The sequence below is a fragment of the Pan troglodytes genome, chromosome 7 (genome assembly GCF_028858775.2).
Source record: "Pan troglodytes isolate AG18354 chromosome 7, NHGRI_mPanTro3-v2.0_pri, whole genome shotgun sequence".
Lineage (NCBI taxonomy): Eukaryota > Metazoa > Chordata > Mammalia > Primates > Hominidae > Pan > Pan troglodytes.
Genome location: NC_072405.2, coordinates 16,411,373 through 16,428,350, shown reverse-complemented (window position 1 = coordinate 16,428,350; position 16,978 = coordinate 16,411,373). Strand labels below are relative to the sequence as shown.

At 37.3% G+C, this 16,978-nt stretch overlaps 1 protein-coding gene across 7 annotated transcripts in view; it reads right to left on the bottom strand.

Moving 5' to 3' along the window:
• Positions 1-16,978, bottom strand: part of MSRA (methionine sulfoxide reductase A) — a 461,700-nt gene that overhangs the window by 62,370 nt on the left and 382,352 nt on the right. Inside the window, exons 7-8 of one of the 7 annotated variants that reach the window (XR_010159155.1) lie at positions 16,719-16,795; positions 4,128-15,701 (exon numbers count right to left, since the gene is read on the bottom strand). The exons of 4 other annotated variants lie outside the window; for them this stretch is intronic. Coding sequence is in view for 1 of the 3 variants with exons in the window: in XM_063816128.1 (XP_063672198.1) it covers positions 16,778-16,795 (18 nt within the window). In the remaining 2 variants the exon portion in view is untranslated. Of the gene's footprint in view, positions 1-4,127; positions 16,796-16,978 lie in introns of those variants that run through there. 2 more of the 7 variants (XR_010159154.1, XM_063816128.1) reach the window with 2 other exon arrangements.

Here is a 16,978-nt window from a genome sequence, read left to right as displayed (position 1 = left end):
GTCAAAAATCGATTAACCATAAATTTCACAAATCTCAATTCTGTTCCATTGATCCATATTTCCATCCTTGTGCCAGCACTACACTGACTTGATTACTGTGGCTTTATAGTTATGTTTTAAAATTGGGTACAATTTCAGCCATTATTTTTCATTCTTGTAATATACTTGCCATATTTTGGAATCAAGATTATACTAGCCTCATAAGAAGTGTTTCCTCTTTTTCTATTTCCTGGAAGACTTTGCACAAGACTGTTGTTCTTTCTTCCCTAGGCATTTGGAAGAATTCACCAAAGAAACCATTTAAACTTAGAGGTTATTTCATGGGAAGGTCCTATTTATACTCAGAATCAATTTCTTTTTAAAAAATATATATATATATTTTTATTATACTTTAAGTTCTAGGGTACATGTGCACAATGTGCAGGTTTGTTACATATGTATACATGTGCCATGTTGGTGTGCTGCACGCATTAACTCGTCATTTACATTAGGTATATATCCTAATGCTATCCCTCTTGCCAATGACTTTCTTCAAAGAATTGGAAAAAACTACTTTAAAGTTCATATGGAACCAAAAAAGAGCCCGCATTGCCAAGTCAATCCTAAGCCAAAAGAACAAAGCTGGAGGCATCACGCTACCTGACTTCAAACTATAATACAAGGCTACAGTAACCAAAACAGCATGGTACTGGTACTGAAACAGAGATATAGACCAATGGAACAGAACAGAGCCCTCAGAAATAATACCACACATCTACAACTATCTGATCTTTGACAAACCTGACAAAAACAAGAAATGGGGAAAAGATTCCCTATTTAACAAATGGTGCTGGGAAAACTGGCTAGCCATATGCAGAAAGCTGAAACTGGATCCCTTCCTTACGCCTTAGACAAAAATTAATTCAAGATGGATTAAAGACTTAAATGTTAGACCTAAAACCATAAAAACCCTAGAAGAAAACCTAGGCAATAGCATTCAGGACATAGGCATGGGCAAGGACTTCACGTCTAGAATCAATTTCTTTAATAGCTATAGGTCATTTCAGGCTTTCTGTTTTTTTCTGCTGTCAGTTTTGGTAAATTGTCCTTTTCGAGATATTTGTCCATTTTTCCAGCTAATCAAATTTATTGTAATAAAATTGTTCATAAAATTATCTTATATTTCAATATCTGTAGGATCTATAGCTCTGTTCTTTCCATTCCTGTTATTGGTAAATTATTTTTCTTTATTTTATGATTGATCATATATGCAGCAAATAATTTTATAAATTTTTTGAACTTTTGACTCTTGATTTACTGTTTTACATTTTTAAAAAGATTTAACTGATTTCTGCTTTTATGGTCTTTTTTCTTCTTTCCTTATGTTAAATTCACTCTTCCTTTTCTAGCATTCTAAGATGGAAACTTACTCGAATATGTACACTTAAGGCTAGATCATTCCCTCTAAGCACCACTTTACCTCCATCCTACAAGTCTTGACATGTGTTAATAATATTACTCAATTATTTTCTAGTTTCTATTTTTATTTCATCTTAGACCTCTGAATTATGTTAAACTGCATTGTTAAATTTTTAGTGGGGGTGTTTTTCTTATCATTTTGTTATTAATTTCTACCTTAATTCCATTATAATCAGGTAACATACTCTGAACGATGTCAATCATTTGATATTTACTGATGCTTTTTTATGGCTCAGTATATGGTTATTTATGATACATGTTTTATGGCGTTGTTGGGTGTGATCACATGCCAATTACATCAAGCTTTTTAACTGTGTCGTTCAGGTCTCCTACGTGCTCACTGGTCCTCTGAATTTCATTGTTCTATCAGCTATTCAGAGAGTTGTATTAAAGCCTCCCACTATGATTGTGAAATTGACTATCTTTTGGTTCTTAATTTTTTTTTTTTTTTGAGACAGTCTCACTCTGTCACCCAGGCTGGAGTGCAATGGCACAATCTTGGCTCACTGTAAAACTTCCACCTCCCAGGTTCAAACGATTCTTCTGCCTCAGCCTCCTGCGTAGCTGGGATTACAGGCGCCCACCACTTTGCCCAGCTAGTTTTTGTATTTTTAATAAAAACGGGGTTTCACCATGTTGGCCAAGCTGGTCTTGAACTCCTGAACTCTGCCCATCTTGGCCTCCCAAAGTGCTGGGATCACAGGCGTGAACCACTGTGCCCGGCCTTGGTTCTTAAATTTTTTTGTTTTATATATTTTGAAGCTGTTGGTAAGAGCATACAGATTTAGTACTGTGATATTTGTAAGATAGGTACTTTTTATAATAAAAAGAATATCTTTATAATAAAGCAACGCATCTTGGCTTAAAAACAGTTTGTCTAATATTAGTATAGCTACATCAGCTTTTTTGGGTTAGCGTTCACGTGGTGTATATGTGTATGTATATGTGTGTGTATATATGTGTGTGTGTGTGTGTGTGTATCCTTTACTCTCTACCTTTCTGTGTTTCTATATTTTAATTATGACTCCTGTGAGAAGAAGAGATTTGAGTTTCTTTTTTATTTAGTCTGGAAATATCCTACTAATTATATTAGCAATATTGATATAATGTGGTTTATATATAAATGTACTATTCATTTTCTATTTGGCCCATATATTTTTTGTCCCTTTCTGCCTTTTCTTGACTTCTTTTGGAGTAGTCAAATAATTTTTATTAATCCATATTATCCATCTATCCACTTAGTTATACTTTACAATTATTTTAACCACTTCTCTGATATTGGCAAAAACTTACAATCTTTGGCTTCTATTAACCAACCCCCACCTTTTGTGTTTTTGCTGTTATGCATTTTAATTCTATATATATTTTAAATTTCATGAGACACAGTTATTGCCTTGTACAATAAATATTCATTTATATTTACCACACATTTTCTTTTTTTTCCTTTTCATCCTGCATATTATAGTTCCATCCTGGATCATTTTTCTTCTGCCAGAATAACTGTCTTTTATTATTCTTTTAACGCAGGCCTGTTGGCAACAAATACCCTCAGTTCTCATTTGCTTCAAAATGTTTTTATTTCACTATATTTTTTGAAGCATATTTTACTGAGTTAAGATTCTAGATTGTGTCTTATTTTTCTTTCATCATTTCAAAGTTGTTATTAAATTACTTCCAGCTTTCATCATTTCTGTTGAGAAGTCAGCTGTCATTTCTATTGTTGTTTTTTGGAAGGTAATGTGTCTTTTTTTTGCTTCTGGATGCTTTTAAGATTTTCTCTTCACTTTTCAACAGTTTTACTAGGATTTGCCTGCTTGTGGTTTTGCTTGTGTTTCTCTTGCTTGAGGTTCTGAGTTTTTTAAACATGGGGATCGATATTCACAAGTTTTGAAAAATACTAATTTGGTATTTCTAAAGTATTGATTTTGTCTTATGTTTCTCTTCTCTTTCTGAAACTATAATACTATATATAGAGTACATATACACACATATATAGTATCATGTGATACACATTATGAATGTGTCCCATGTGGCTCTTATGCCATGTATGTTTTCTTTTTTTGTCTCTGGGCACTTGACCTCTCTTCTAGTTTTAAAATTTTGTATTCTGCTGTGTCTAATCTGCTGTTGAAACTACCCATTTCATTATTAATTTCAAACTTTTTTTTTTGAATTCTACAAATTCTATTGACTCTTTGTAATTTACAATTTTCTTGAAGTTCTGAATCTTTTCATTCATTCTGTCCACCCTGCCTCCATTTGATTTAATTTATGGTTATTCTAAAGCTCCTGTCTGCTACCTCCAATATCTGAATCCTATGTGATTCTGGCTCCATTCATGACTTAAAGTCTACTTTGCTGCACCAGCTTTCTCTTGGTTAGTGTTTACACCATTTCTTTCCTATATTTTACTTTCAAACTTTTTGTGCTCTTATTTTTAGAATACACAAGTAACATATGGTTTTCTTTTTAAATCCATACAGGCATTGTTAATGTCTAGATCGTAAAGTTATATTTTTTCACTTCTTTGTATAGTAATTTTTAAATGTTTAATCTTAATGAGATTTAATACATTTAAGTACTTACCACTGTGTATTTAGAAAGAGAACAAGAATGGAGGTTCCACATGTTGCCTTCCACCATAGCAGAGCCCTCTGTGCTCTACTGTGTGGATAAATTCAAAGAATGATCATTTCAATTCAATCAGGGATTTAGCTGGGTTATGGCTGGTTTTGCAGTCAAACCTCAGATCAACTCAGTCTTCCTCTCACGATGCTTATTTTCTGGGCATGCCCTTGCAACCTCCTCACAGAGAAACTGGCAGGTGTCAAACACCTTCACCTTGAAGATCTGCAGGAGATTCGGGGTTCCCAGCCTTTTCCCCCAGGCAGCTTCATCCTGGTGCCTGTCTTGAGAAGCAGGTGACTGGTGATCCTAATGCAGATTCCTCCATTGATGGCTCTTTGTTCCCTCAGCATTGGAGGCTGCAAGGTTTTTCCGTTTGACATTTAGGTAACAGTCTAGCTGTCCAGACGCCCATACAGCTTGAAATTGGGCACTTGGGTCTCTCAAGTTTCTAGTTTCTCTTCCAGACCCACACAACTCCACTTCTAAAAGCCTTACTGGCTTCTCTCTGCCCCTGCAGGTGATCTCTTTCTTTCTGGACCAAGTCTGATTCTCAGCCCAGAGACATGATTGACAAATGTCCCCCAGGGGACAGGAGGGATGAAAACCTGTTAGCAGTGACAGCTCATTTCATAATAGTGATGATTCCTTGAAATTTCAGTTGATTTAGTCCTCATCGGTCCCACAGTTTTTCCTACGCTTTTAAAAAATTCCTATGATTAAAAAAAATTCATCCAGCTTTTTTTCTGGACGGGAGCGCTGGTACACCATAATTTACAGCATCCTACCCAGGAGTGAAAATCCAAACATTATTTTTAAAATACCAACTGGAAAAAAAAATCATCTACTCCCAAGTCTATAGTATCCATCGGGACTTTTGCTTCAACACTCATGACAGTAATCTTTTGTAAAATGCAACATTTTCCCTTTCAAATATTAGTTTTAAGTATGACCCATCTATTCTCTTAAAGGATATCCTGCGGAACAGAAAAAAACGGACGTCGGTTTTTGTTGTTGTTGCTGTGCACTGAAGGAGGAGGCAAGTGTAAGGCTGCAGTCTGACCCTTGTTAAAGCAAACTAAACATGGCCTGAGAAGGACTCTGTACTTCTGTATTCGAGTCCTTGTGGACAAACTAACCTAGGCAGACAAGATTGAAACCCTAACTTAGGAGTATGCACCTGTAACAATAGCTGAGTCTTGGTCAATCCCAGCAGCCACACTTCAACCATTCATTCACTGCTGAGTGTTCAAACTATGTTCAAACAAGGCAAACGCCAAACTTAACCCATCCAGTTGTTTCTGTACCTCACTGCAGATTCCTATAGGTCACTTCCCCCAACCTTTTTTTTTTTTTTTTTTTTTTTGGTCTATAAATTTGTTCTGACCATGAGACGTCCCTGGAACCTCTCTGTGACTCTAAGGCCTGCCCAATTCACGAATCTTTCATTGCTCAATTAAACTCCTTTAAATATAATTCACCTGAAGTTCTTCTTTTAACACCCTGGACTCTGTTCCTTCCTGTGTTACATTGGGCAAGTCGTGATTTCTCTTGGTCTCTGTGCCCTGGAATTTGAAATAAGGTTCCTTTGATCCTATTTCAAACAACAACAACAAAAAAACCTATTCTCTACCTGCTATATCAACGCTGTTACAACTGCACACAGGGGGGCCTTACTTGGATTCTCTTTGTTTGAAATGGGCCCCAACACAATGAAAGTTCTAGAAGAGAAGTGTGGTTTTCTGGCTGCTGTTTCAAGTGGCTAACTGTCCTCTGACATTATTCCATCAGTGCCAGAGTGGAATGAAAATGAGAGGACTCAGCACACGGGAGAGGCACAAAGGGCTGGGGACAGTTAAGCCCCACCTCCCTCCATCCTTCCAGCTATGAGGGCTGATGATTTGCAAATCAGGAATCCTGGAGCCGGACAGAGGACCCCCCTAGGCCTCTGTGGTTCTCGGAACAGGGGCCACCCTAAGATGCCAGGGAAAGCAGGCCAGGGAACTGGAGACGAAGTGAGGACGCGGATGATGTAGCCTGAGGGACTTTGTTAATTCATCACTCTCTCTGACCTAGTTTAGGGACTGTCGGTCTGGTGGCATCTGCTACAAGAGAAAGAAATTTAACACATAAACACGAGTTGAGGGAGGAGAGCTGAGCTATTTGGGACAGGAGACAGACTAGGAAATAGAAAGTCTTCCCCATGGATTATAGCCGTTTCTTTTTCCACTTTTGTATCTGAGCTATGCCCTAATTCTTTCTTGTTACAAGCCAGCCAGGGTATTTAAGCACAAGGTGACAAAGACTGAACTCCAGTTTTATTAACTCCATCTGGGATGGAGGGTTATAAGGGCAGGTCCTGGCCTTGAGCCTTCATACAGGAATTGGTTAGACTCTGATTCTGTTTAGACTGAAGAACTGCAGCCTTCTAAGAATGTGAACTCTAGTCTTGAATTGAGCTTGTTCTTGTAATTCACTGTTTTCTTTTTTTTCTGAGCAGGTGGATGAAATTCTGAGTCTCCATTCACCCTCTGAGCTGGAATAAAGGAGGCAGATGGTCCTGAGTCCAGATAATAGGACGAGGATCCTATCACGGCCCAAACTGTCCGATCAAATCAGACAGTTACCCAATTAGGGATTAGAAATGAGATTGAGGGTCAGGCACAGTTGCTCATGCTTGTAATTCCAGCACTCTGGGAGGCCGAGGCAGGAGGATCACTTGAGCCCAGGAGTTTAAGACCAGCCTGGGCAATATGGTGAAACTCCATCTCTGCAAAAATATACAAAAATTAGCCCGGTGTGGTGGTACGTGTCTGTAGTCCCAGCTACCTGGGAGGCTGAGGTGGGAGGATTGCTTGAGCATAGGTGGCAGAGGTTGCAGTGAGCCGAGATTGTGCCACTGTACTCCAGCCTGGGTGATAGAGTGAAATTCTGTCTCGAAAAAAAAAAAAAAAATGAGTCTGTCATTCTAACTAGGTTCTGAGAAAATTGACTTTGTGAGTTAGCAGATTCTGAGGGCTTATCACCTGCAGCACATTGGGCTCGGAACATCAAAGTGCTATCATTAACAACTGGATGGGAAGTCCCATTATTGTCATTCGTGTTTAATACCATGTGCTAGATACCGGACTGATACTCAGCAGCATCCTGGCCCTCTTCACCTCTCCCAGGATCATAGTGGCTGAAATCTTCGAAACATTGTTTTCCAGACTCTTCATGGCAGTATGGGTGGTGGCTAAGTTCCTATTTGTATTAGTCCATTCTCACCCCACTATGAAGAAATACCCCAAAATGAGTAATCAGTAAAGAAGAGAGGTTTAATTGACAATTCCACATGGCAGGGGAGGCTTGAGGAAACTTAACAATCATGGCGGAAGGCACCAGGGCAGCAGGAGAGACAATGGGTGCCAAGAGAAGGAGGAAGCCCCTATAAAACCATCAGATCTCCTTAGAACTCACTCACTATCACCACTATCAGGAGAACAGCATGGGGGAAACTGCCCTCATGATTCAATTGTCTCCACCTGGTCCTGTCCTTGACACATGGGGATTATTACAACACAAGGTGAGATTTGGATGGGGACACAGCCAAACCAAATCACTGTCCATGGTCTCCATCACTTCACAGTGCTTCTGATGCCTTTGACACCTTGATTTCTTCCTCTAGGAATGCTGGATTAAGTGGCCCCAAGGATGTATCCCAGTTCTATCCTTCTGTGACTCTAATACGCCCCTCTCTGTAATCTTGGTTTCCATTACTTGGATCCTTCTTGTTTCTCTAATAACAGACACTTGCAGAGAATGTTGTCCTCTCTGCAAAACTTTCACACGTATCCCCTTGAATTCTCACAGCCTTCCTGCAAGGCAGTTAGCACTAACTCCGTTGTAGAGACAAGGAAACTCAGGCTGAGAAATGCAAGTGAACTTGTCCTGGGTGTGCCGACTTTAAGTGCCCTGCTCTGCACTCCACCCACACGGCCTCGTTGACGGCCTTTCTCTCTTTGGCCACCCTGTTCCTCTTTTTTTTCTCTTGCCAATCCATTATGGGTCAAACCCAGAGCGCAAGCTTTGCTTTTGGCTTGTTTCCCAAGAAACCAGCTTTATTTGGAAGCTCACCCAATTACACCGTTTCATTACTATCTGTTGAGAGATGATGCTCACCCCCGGCTCATAGCCAATATGCTCACCCCCACCCACATGCAAGATTGCATTATGTTTCTGTGGGCCCCAGTCAACTTTGCCTTCCTGTACCACTTCCTCCACATAGCCACATTTTCCAATAATATTGTCATAAAGATGAATATCTTAGCATGTATTAAAACATTTTCTTAGACTTTTTTTCCAATCACAAAATAAATTAAAATATTTTCATGAGCCCCTGAAAGTATTGTAGGCCCTGGGCACTGTGCCTATCCTACCTAGTGGATACCTAGGCCTTCGCTACATGATTCTTCCATATTCCGAGACTAAGGAAATAGTCATCCAAAAGGGTTAAGGAACAAGCTAGGAATAGTTTCTAGCTTCCTGAGTGGAAATTTTCCACCACCCTGAGTGGAAACTTTCACAATTCACAGAGCATAGAGTGGAGTGCTTCTCAGTAGGCTGTTAGTCCTAGACTAAATGCTGCTCTGCTCCCATCTCAGAAAACTTAAAAACAAGTCCTGAAAGAACGAAATGGTTTCCAAGTAACTTAAATGTGTCACAGAGTAAAACTCAGGAATACTTAGAGGAATACAAAAATATCCAGCACCCCAAAAAGCAAAATTCACAATGTCTCTGTTATCCAATCAAAAATTACCAGGCATGCAAAGAAGTGATAAAATAAGCCCCATAATGAGAAAAATGAGTCACTCAAAGAAAGCCAGAAATAACACAGATAATAGAATTAAAAGACAAGGACACTTAAACAGTGATAATAAAGGCATTAAACACATTCAAGAAGCTACAGGAAAGATTGAACATTTTAGTAGATATAGACATGATGTATTAAAGCCTCCAATCAAACATCAAGAGAAGAAAAAATCAAGAGATGAAAACCACAATGTCTGAGATGAAAAATACGCTGGCTGGAATGAATAGCAGATTAAACATTGTGAAAGAAAGGGTTGGTGCACTTGAAAATACAGCAACAGAACAATTGAATAGATCCAAAATAAAACTTAGAGATGAGTTAGAAAAGCTTAAAAAATGATCAGAGTATTTGTGGGTCATTTCATCGGCGTTCCCAAAGAAGCTGGGGAGGGCTGAAAAATAGTTGAAGATTTCATGGAAGTTTCTAAGCTTGATGAGAATGACAAACCTGCAGATTCAAGAAGCTCAGTAAAATCCAAGCACAAGAAACACAAACACTACATCGGGGCACATCACAAATGTATTAGTTTCCTAGGTCTGCTGTAACAAAAACTATGTGGCTTAAAATAAATTTATTCTGTCAACAGTCCTGGAGGCCAGAGCCTGAAATCAGGATGTTGCCAGGGCCATGCTCTCTCTGAAGGTCCCAGGGGAGGAGGCTTCCTTGCCTCTTTGTAATTCTGGTGGCTGCCACCAATCCTTGGTGTTCCTTGGCTTGAAGCATCAGTCCCATCTTTACTTCCATCATCATGTGGCATTTTCTTTGTGTGTCTTTGTCTCCATACAACGTTCTCTTCTCTGTGTATCTATGTTCAAATTTCCCTCACCTTATAGAGACATCAGTCATTGGAATGGGGCCCATTCTAATCTGGTATAACTGCATCTAAACTTGATTACACCTGGAACAACCATATTTCTAATCAGGTCACATTCACAGGTACCAGGGGTTAGGACTTGAATGTATTATTTTGTGGTAACACAATTCTACCCACTTTAATAATCAAATTACTTAAAACCAGTGATTAAAAGAAAATAATTAAAGCAGCCAAATGGGTTAAAAAATTGTATGCACCATACACAGAGGAACAAAAGTAAGAATGATAGCAGATTTTTAACTAGGAACAATACAAGCCAAAAAAAAAAAAAAAGACAATGGAGCAACATCTTTAAATTACTGAAAGAAAAGAGACGTCAACATAGAATTTTATGTCCAACAAAACTGTGCCTTATAAACAAAGGCCAAATAAAGACTTTTTCAGACATACAAAAGCTGAAAGAACTAATCACCAGCAGAAATACACTCTAAGAAATCTTAAAGAAAGTCTTCCAAGTAGAAGGAAGATGATACCAGAAGGAAACATGAATCAACCAAGAGAAAACGAGCACTAGAAATAGCTGTGGGTAAATATAAAATAATTTTTATAATAATTTATATATATTTGATTTTATTATAATTATTTAATAATTATTGTTATTTAAATATATTTAAAAAGTAATTGGCCATTTAAAGCAAAAAATAATAAAATTGTATTCTGGAGTTTATACCATGTTTAGAATAATATATGATAACAACAGCATAATGACCAGGTGGAGAGAAATGGAAATATACTATTTTAAGGTATTTATAGTATACAATAAGTGATAACTGATAATTATGGTGATAAGTTGCACTGTAAATCTTAATGCAACCACTAAAATAACACAATAGATATAGCTAATATGCCAACAAAGGAGATAAAACAGAATCATTAAAAAATTCATTATCCTAAAAGCAGACAGAAAAACATTAAAAAAGGAATGAAGAATAAATAGGACAAGAAGAACACAAATAGATACATGGAAGATTTAAACCTAACCATATAAATCATCACACGAAATATAAATAGTCTAAAACACCACTTAAAGTCAGAGACTGTCAGATTGGCTAAAAAACAAACAAACAAAAAACCCACAACTCAACTATATGCTGTACAAACTCACCTTAAATAACGAGATACAAGTTGATTCAAAGTAAAAATAACGGAAAATTATATATCCTGTGTACACTCATCTAAAGAAAGTTGGAGTGGCTATATTAATATAAGACAGGGTGGATTTCAGAACAAAGAATATCACTAGCAATAAAGAGGGTCATTTTATAATACAAGAGGGTCAACTCATCAAGAGCATATAAAAATCTTAAACATTTCTGCATCTCGTGACAGAACTTCCAAATATATGAAGCAAAAACTAGCAAAACTATATGGAGAAACAGACACACCCACAATTAAAGTTGGAGATTTAAATACCTCTCTCTCATTGATAAAACCAGTAGAAAGAACATCAGTAAGGATACAGAAATCTTGAACAACACAATCAACCAACTTGACTTAGTTGACATTTACAGTATACTTCACCTAATGATGGCAAAATGTATGTTCTTCTCAAGCATACCTGAAACATTTACCATAATAGATCCTATTCTGGTTCATACAAGAATTCTCAATAAACTCAAAAGCATACAATGTTTTTTGACAACAATGGAATTAAATTAGAAATTGATAATAGATCTCTGGAAAATATTCCAATATTAGGAAACTAACACATTCTAAATAATCCATAAGTCAAAGAAGAACTCAAAAGAAAAATTTAAAAATATTTTGAACTAAGCAAAAATGAAAACACAATGTATCAAAATTTGTAAGATCCCATGTAAGGCAGGGAAATGTATAGCAGTAAATACCTGTATTATAAAAGAATAAAGGTCTCAAGCCAATGTCCTGAGCTTCCAAGTAGAAACTAGTAAAATGGAGAGAAAAGTAAAGCTAAAGTAAGCAGGAGAAACAAAATAATAAGATTAGGGCAGAAATCAATTAAATATAAAATTCAATAGAAAATTTTAGAGAAAAATCAATAAAATTTGGTTTATTCAAAAGGCAATAAAATTGATAAACCTGTAGAATGACTGATCAGGAAAAAAACGTAAACAAATTGCCAATGTCAGGAATGAGAGAGATAAGATCACTATGAATTTTATGGATATTAAGATAAGGAAATATTATGCAAATACATTACATAACTTAGATGAAAAGGAGAAATTACTTAAAAAAACCAAAATCTACCAAGGCTCATTTAGGAAGTAGATAATCCAAATGGCCCTGTATCTATTAAACAAATTAAATTTGCAATTAAAAATCTTCCTGCATAAAAAACTAAAGACCCAGAGGGCTTCACTGGCAAGTACTACCAAACATTTAAGGAAGAAATAATAACAGAATAATAACAATTCAAACTTTTCCATAAAACTGAAAGATACCTCCCGGCTGATTCTATTAAGCCAGCATTACCAAAACCAGGTAAAGACATTACAAGAAAACTCAGACAAATATTCTTCATGAAAAAAGATGCAAAAATAGTTAAGAAAATTTTAACAAGTCAAATCCAACATTGTATAAAAGGGATACAAATCATGATCAAGTAGGTTTATCCCAGGAATACAAGGATGAATTAAGACTCAAAAATCAGTCGAAATAATTCACAATATTTACAGACTAATAAGGAATGTCTGTATGATCATTTTCTGGATGCAAAAAAACAGTTGACAAAATCTGAATCCATTCCTGATAAAAACAAACTTTCTGCAGACTAGAAAGAGAAGGAAAACTGACAAACAGCTTCTATGAAAAATCTACCGTTAACATCATATTTAATGGTAAAAGACTGGCATAGTTTGGCTGTGTCCCCACCCAAATTTCATCTTGAATTGTAGCTCCCGTAATTCCCACATGTCGTGGGATGGACCCAGTGGGAGATAATTGAATCATGGGGGTGGTTTCTCCCATACTATTCTCATGGTAGTGAATAAGTCTCACGAGATCTGATGATTTTATAAGGAATTTCCCCTTTCACTTGGCTCTCATTCTCTCTTGCCTGCCGCCATGTAAGATGTGCCTTTTGCCCTCTGCCATGATTGTGAGGCCTCCCCAGCCACATGGAACTTGAGTCCATTAAACCTCTTTTTCTTTATAAATTACCCAGTCTCAGGTATGTCTTTATCAGCAGCGTGAAAACAGACTAATACAAGCCTAAGATCAGAACAGATGAGTATTTCCCCTCACCACTTATATTAAAATTGTACTGGAGATAAAGTGCGACAAGGTAAGGGGGAAGGGGAAAAAGGTACACAGATTGGAAACAAGAAGTAAAACTGTCTCTATTTGCAGACGTCATATCTACGTAGAAAATCCCATGGAATCTACCAAAAAAAGAAACCAGAATTGATAGGTGAGTTCAGCATTGCGGCAGTATACAGAATCAATGCACAAAAATCCATCAGATTTGCCTAAACTAGCAATGAACAATTGGAAACTGAAATTTTAAACACAATACTATAACAATGCCATACAAATGGGAAATACTGAGGGATATATCTAACAAAAGATGTGCAAGACCTGTATGCTGAAAACTATAAAGCATTATTAAGAGAAATCAAATAAATTAATTAAATTTAATTAATTAAATGGAGAGCCATATTGTGCCCATGAATTAGAAGACCTAAGACTGTTAAACTGTAAATTCTTTCCAAATTGATTCTGATTCAATGCAATCTCTTGAAATCCCAGCAGAATTTTTTTTGTAGAAAACTGACAAACTGATTATAAAATTCATACGGAAATGCAAAAGACCTTGGATAACCAAAAGCAACTTTATAAGAGAACAAAGTTTGAGAAGTTACACTATCTAATTTTATTAAGGGTTATAAAATGATTTCATAAGTGATTAAGTGAACATGTAAATTATTAAAGCTTATATTACCAGAGACAGACTTAAAATCAATTATATTTTAATTATATATTAAAATATACAGTTGTATAGAAAATTTATAGGAATTGGATCTTCAATTTGTATGCAGATCCTTCCCATGTCCCCTCCCAGACACTCATGTCAGTTCTGTTCCCAGAGCTGCTCACTATCAGGGGGTCACAAGGCCCCACCAATGGCTGCTGAGAAATCCACTTCCTGTGCAATGCTTTCAAGTGAACTTGTCAGGTTCAAGCTGTTCACAACGTTATTTTATTCTTAAAATAAAGAACAAAATCAACCTTCAGAGATACGTAGGGGATATTCATGCTGAATGATGAAAAAGGACCATTAAGTACCTTATTTGAAACCGCAGTACAACTTTAACTTCTGAACTCTCAGTGATTTTCACTGTTTACACTAGCTGATTCTAAAACTTATAATCTTTAGTAATCAAAACTGTATAGCATTGGCACAAAGATAGACTAGATCAATGAAACAGAATAGACAGTCCAGAAATAGATCTACACATATATGGACGATTGATTTTCAACAAATGTGCAACATCGATTCAGTTGAGAAAGGACGGTTGTCTGAGTCCACTCAGGCTGCTATGATCAAATACCATAATCTGTACGCTTCTAAACAACATAAATGTATTTCTCACAGTTCTGGAGGCTGAGAAGTCCAGGATCAAGGTGGCAGCAGATTCGGTGTCTGGCCAGGGCTCTGCTTCCTCATAGACTCACAGTCTTCTCACTGCATCCTCCCAATGTGGAACGGACAAGGCAGGTCTCTGAGGCTCTTTTATAAGGGCACTAATGGCATTCATGAAGGCTCTGCCCTCATGACTTAATAAGATCCCCAAACACCCTACCTCCTAATACAATCACCTCGGGGATTAGGATCTCTACATACAAATTTGCAGAGGATACAAACTTTTAGACCATACCAATAGCCTGTCAACAAATGGTGCTGGAATAATTGAATATCTATATGCAAAAAATAAACCAAACTTTAATTCATACTTTACACTGTGTACAAATGGACCAAAATGGACTCAAAATGGACCACAGGCCTAAGTGTAAAACCTTAAACCATACAACTTCTCATCTCAGGCAAAGATGTCTTAGACACAATACCAAAAACACAATACATAAAGGAAAAACTTGATAAACTGAGCTTCATCAACATTGAGAACTTCTGTTTTTGAAAGATACTGTTAAAAAAATAAAAAGACAAGTTACAGGCTTTGCAAAATGGATATCTAATAAAGGACTTGCATCTAGAATATAAAAAGGACTGTCAAAACTCAATACTAAGGTAACAACTCCCCAAAATGAGCAAAAGATTTTACTAGATGTGTCACCAAATAAGATATCCAGATGGCAAAGCAGCACATAAAAGAGGCTCAGGATCATTGGTTAGGGAAATGCAAACTGAAACCATAGTGAGATCCCACTGCACACCTGTTGGAATATCTAAACTCAAAACGATTGACCATGGCAAGCATCCAGGATGACGCAGCACACCTGGAACTCTCATAGCTGCTGGTGATAACAACGTAAAATGTTACAATCACTTTGGAAAACAGTCTGGCAGTTTCTTAAATAGTTAAACATGCACCTATCATATGACCTAGGCATTTGACAGCTGGGTATATACCCAGGAGAAATGAAATCATGTGTTCATACAAAGATTAAAACATGAACTCCATAGCACGTTTATGTGTTATAATCACAAACTGAAAAGAACCCAAATGTCCATCAGCAGATAAATGGATAAACCCACTGTGGTACATCCATGCGATGGAATACTACTTAGCAATCAAGAGGAATGAACCAATGAGACATGCAGCAACATGGATGAATCTCAAAATACTTACGTTGGGTAGGAAGCCAGATGATGGAAGAGTAAATGCTGAGTCCAATTTCAGAAATGCAAACTAGTCTTTAATGGCAGAAAGCGGATTGCCTTAGGACTGGGTCCTGAATATGGAGTAGGGGAAGCAGGCCCAGGAATAAGAGGTGTGAGGATATTTTTGGGGTGGTGGATATATTTGTTATCTTGATTGTGGCTATGATTTCATGGCTATATATGTATGTCAAAAATTTATCAAATTATATACTTTGTGTGTAGTTTTTTGTGTAAATTACATTTTTTTTTTTTTGAGACAGGGTCTCACTCTGTCACCCAGGCTGGAGTGCAGTGGTGCAATCTCAGCTCACTGCAAGCTCCACCTCCTGGGTTCAAGCGATTTTTGTGCTTCAGCCTCCTGAGTAGCTGGGATTACAGGCGTGTGCCACCACACTAATTTTTGTATTTTTATTAGAGGCAGGGTTTCGCCATGTTGGCCAAGCTAGTCTTAAAATCCTGGCCTCAAGTGATCTCCCTGCCTCAGCCTCCCAAAGTGCTGGGATTACAGGTGTGAGCCACCACCCCCAGCCCTTGTGTTTAAAAAAATTAAATGCAACAGTGAGGTCACTGCAGTTTTAAAGTAATTATCAACAGTAAAAACCAGGGGCCCCAACATTACCTCAGGATGTGACCCTGAAAGATGGCTGAAAAAGTGGGGAAAAAAAAAGCTACGAGTTTCATGCAGCCAGGTTGCCTAGTTCAAATGTGGATACTCAAAAAGACAGAAACTCACTTTGTGGGCTTCACCAACCTTCATCCCTAGCACCCCTCATCATACTGGTCAGCTATGAAAAATTAATCACTGGCCCAAATATTGTGATAGACACCTCACCAATGAAGATATATAGACACAAAGAAGCACATGAAAACATGCTCCACATCATGGGTCATCAGAGAAATGTGAACTAAAACAACAATGAGACATCACTACACACCTATTAACATGACCGAAATCCAGAACACCGACAACACCAAATGCTGGTGAAGATGTGGAGCCACTGGAATCCTCATTCATTGCTAGTGAGAATGCAAAATGGCACAGCCACTTTGGAAGACAGTTTGGCAACTTCTTACAAAACTAAACATACCTCTCACTGTGCAATGCAGCAATCACACTTCTTGGCATTTATCCAAAGAAGTTGAAAATTTATGTCCACATAAAAACCTGCACACAGATATGTATAGCAATGTTATTCATAATTACCAAAACCTAGATATGTATAGCAATGTAATTCATAATTACCAAAACCTAGAAACAACCAAGATACCCATCAGTAGGTGATTGGATAAATGAATGGCGGTACATCCAGACAATGGATGTATTCAGCACTGAAAAGAAATGTGCTAT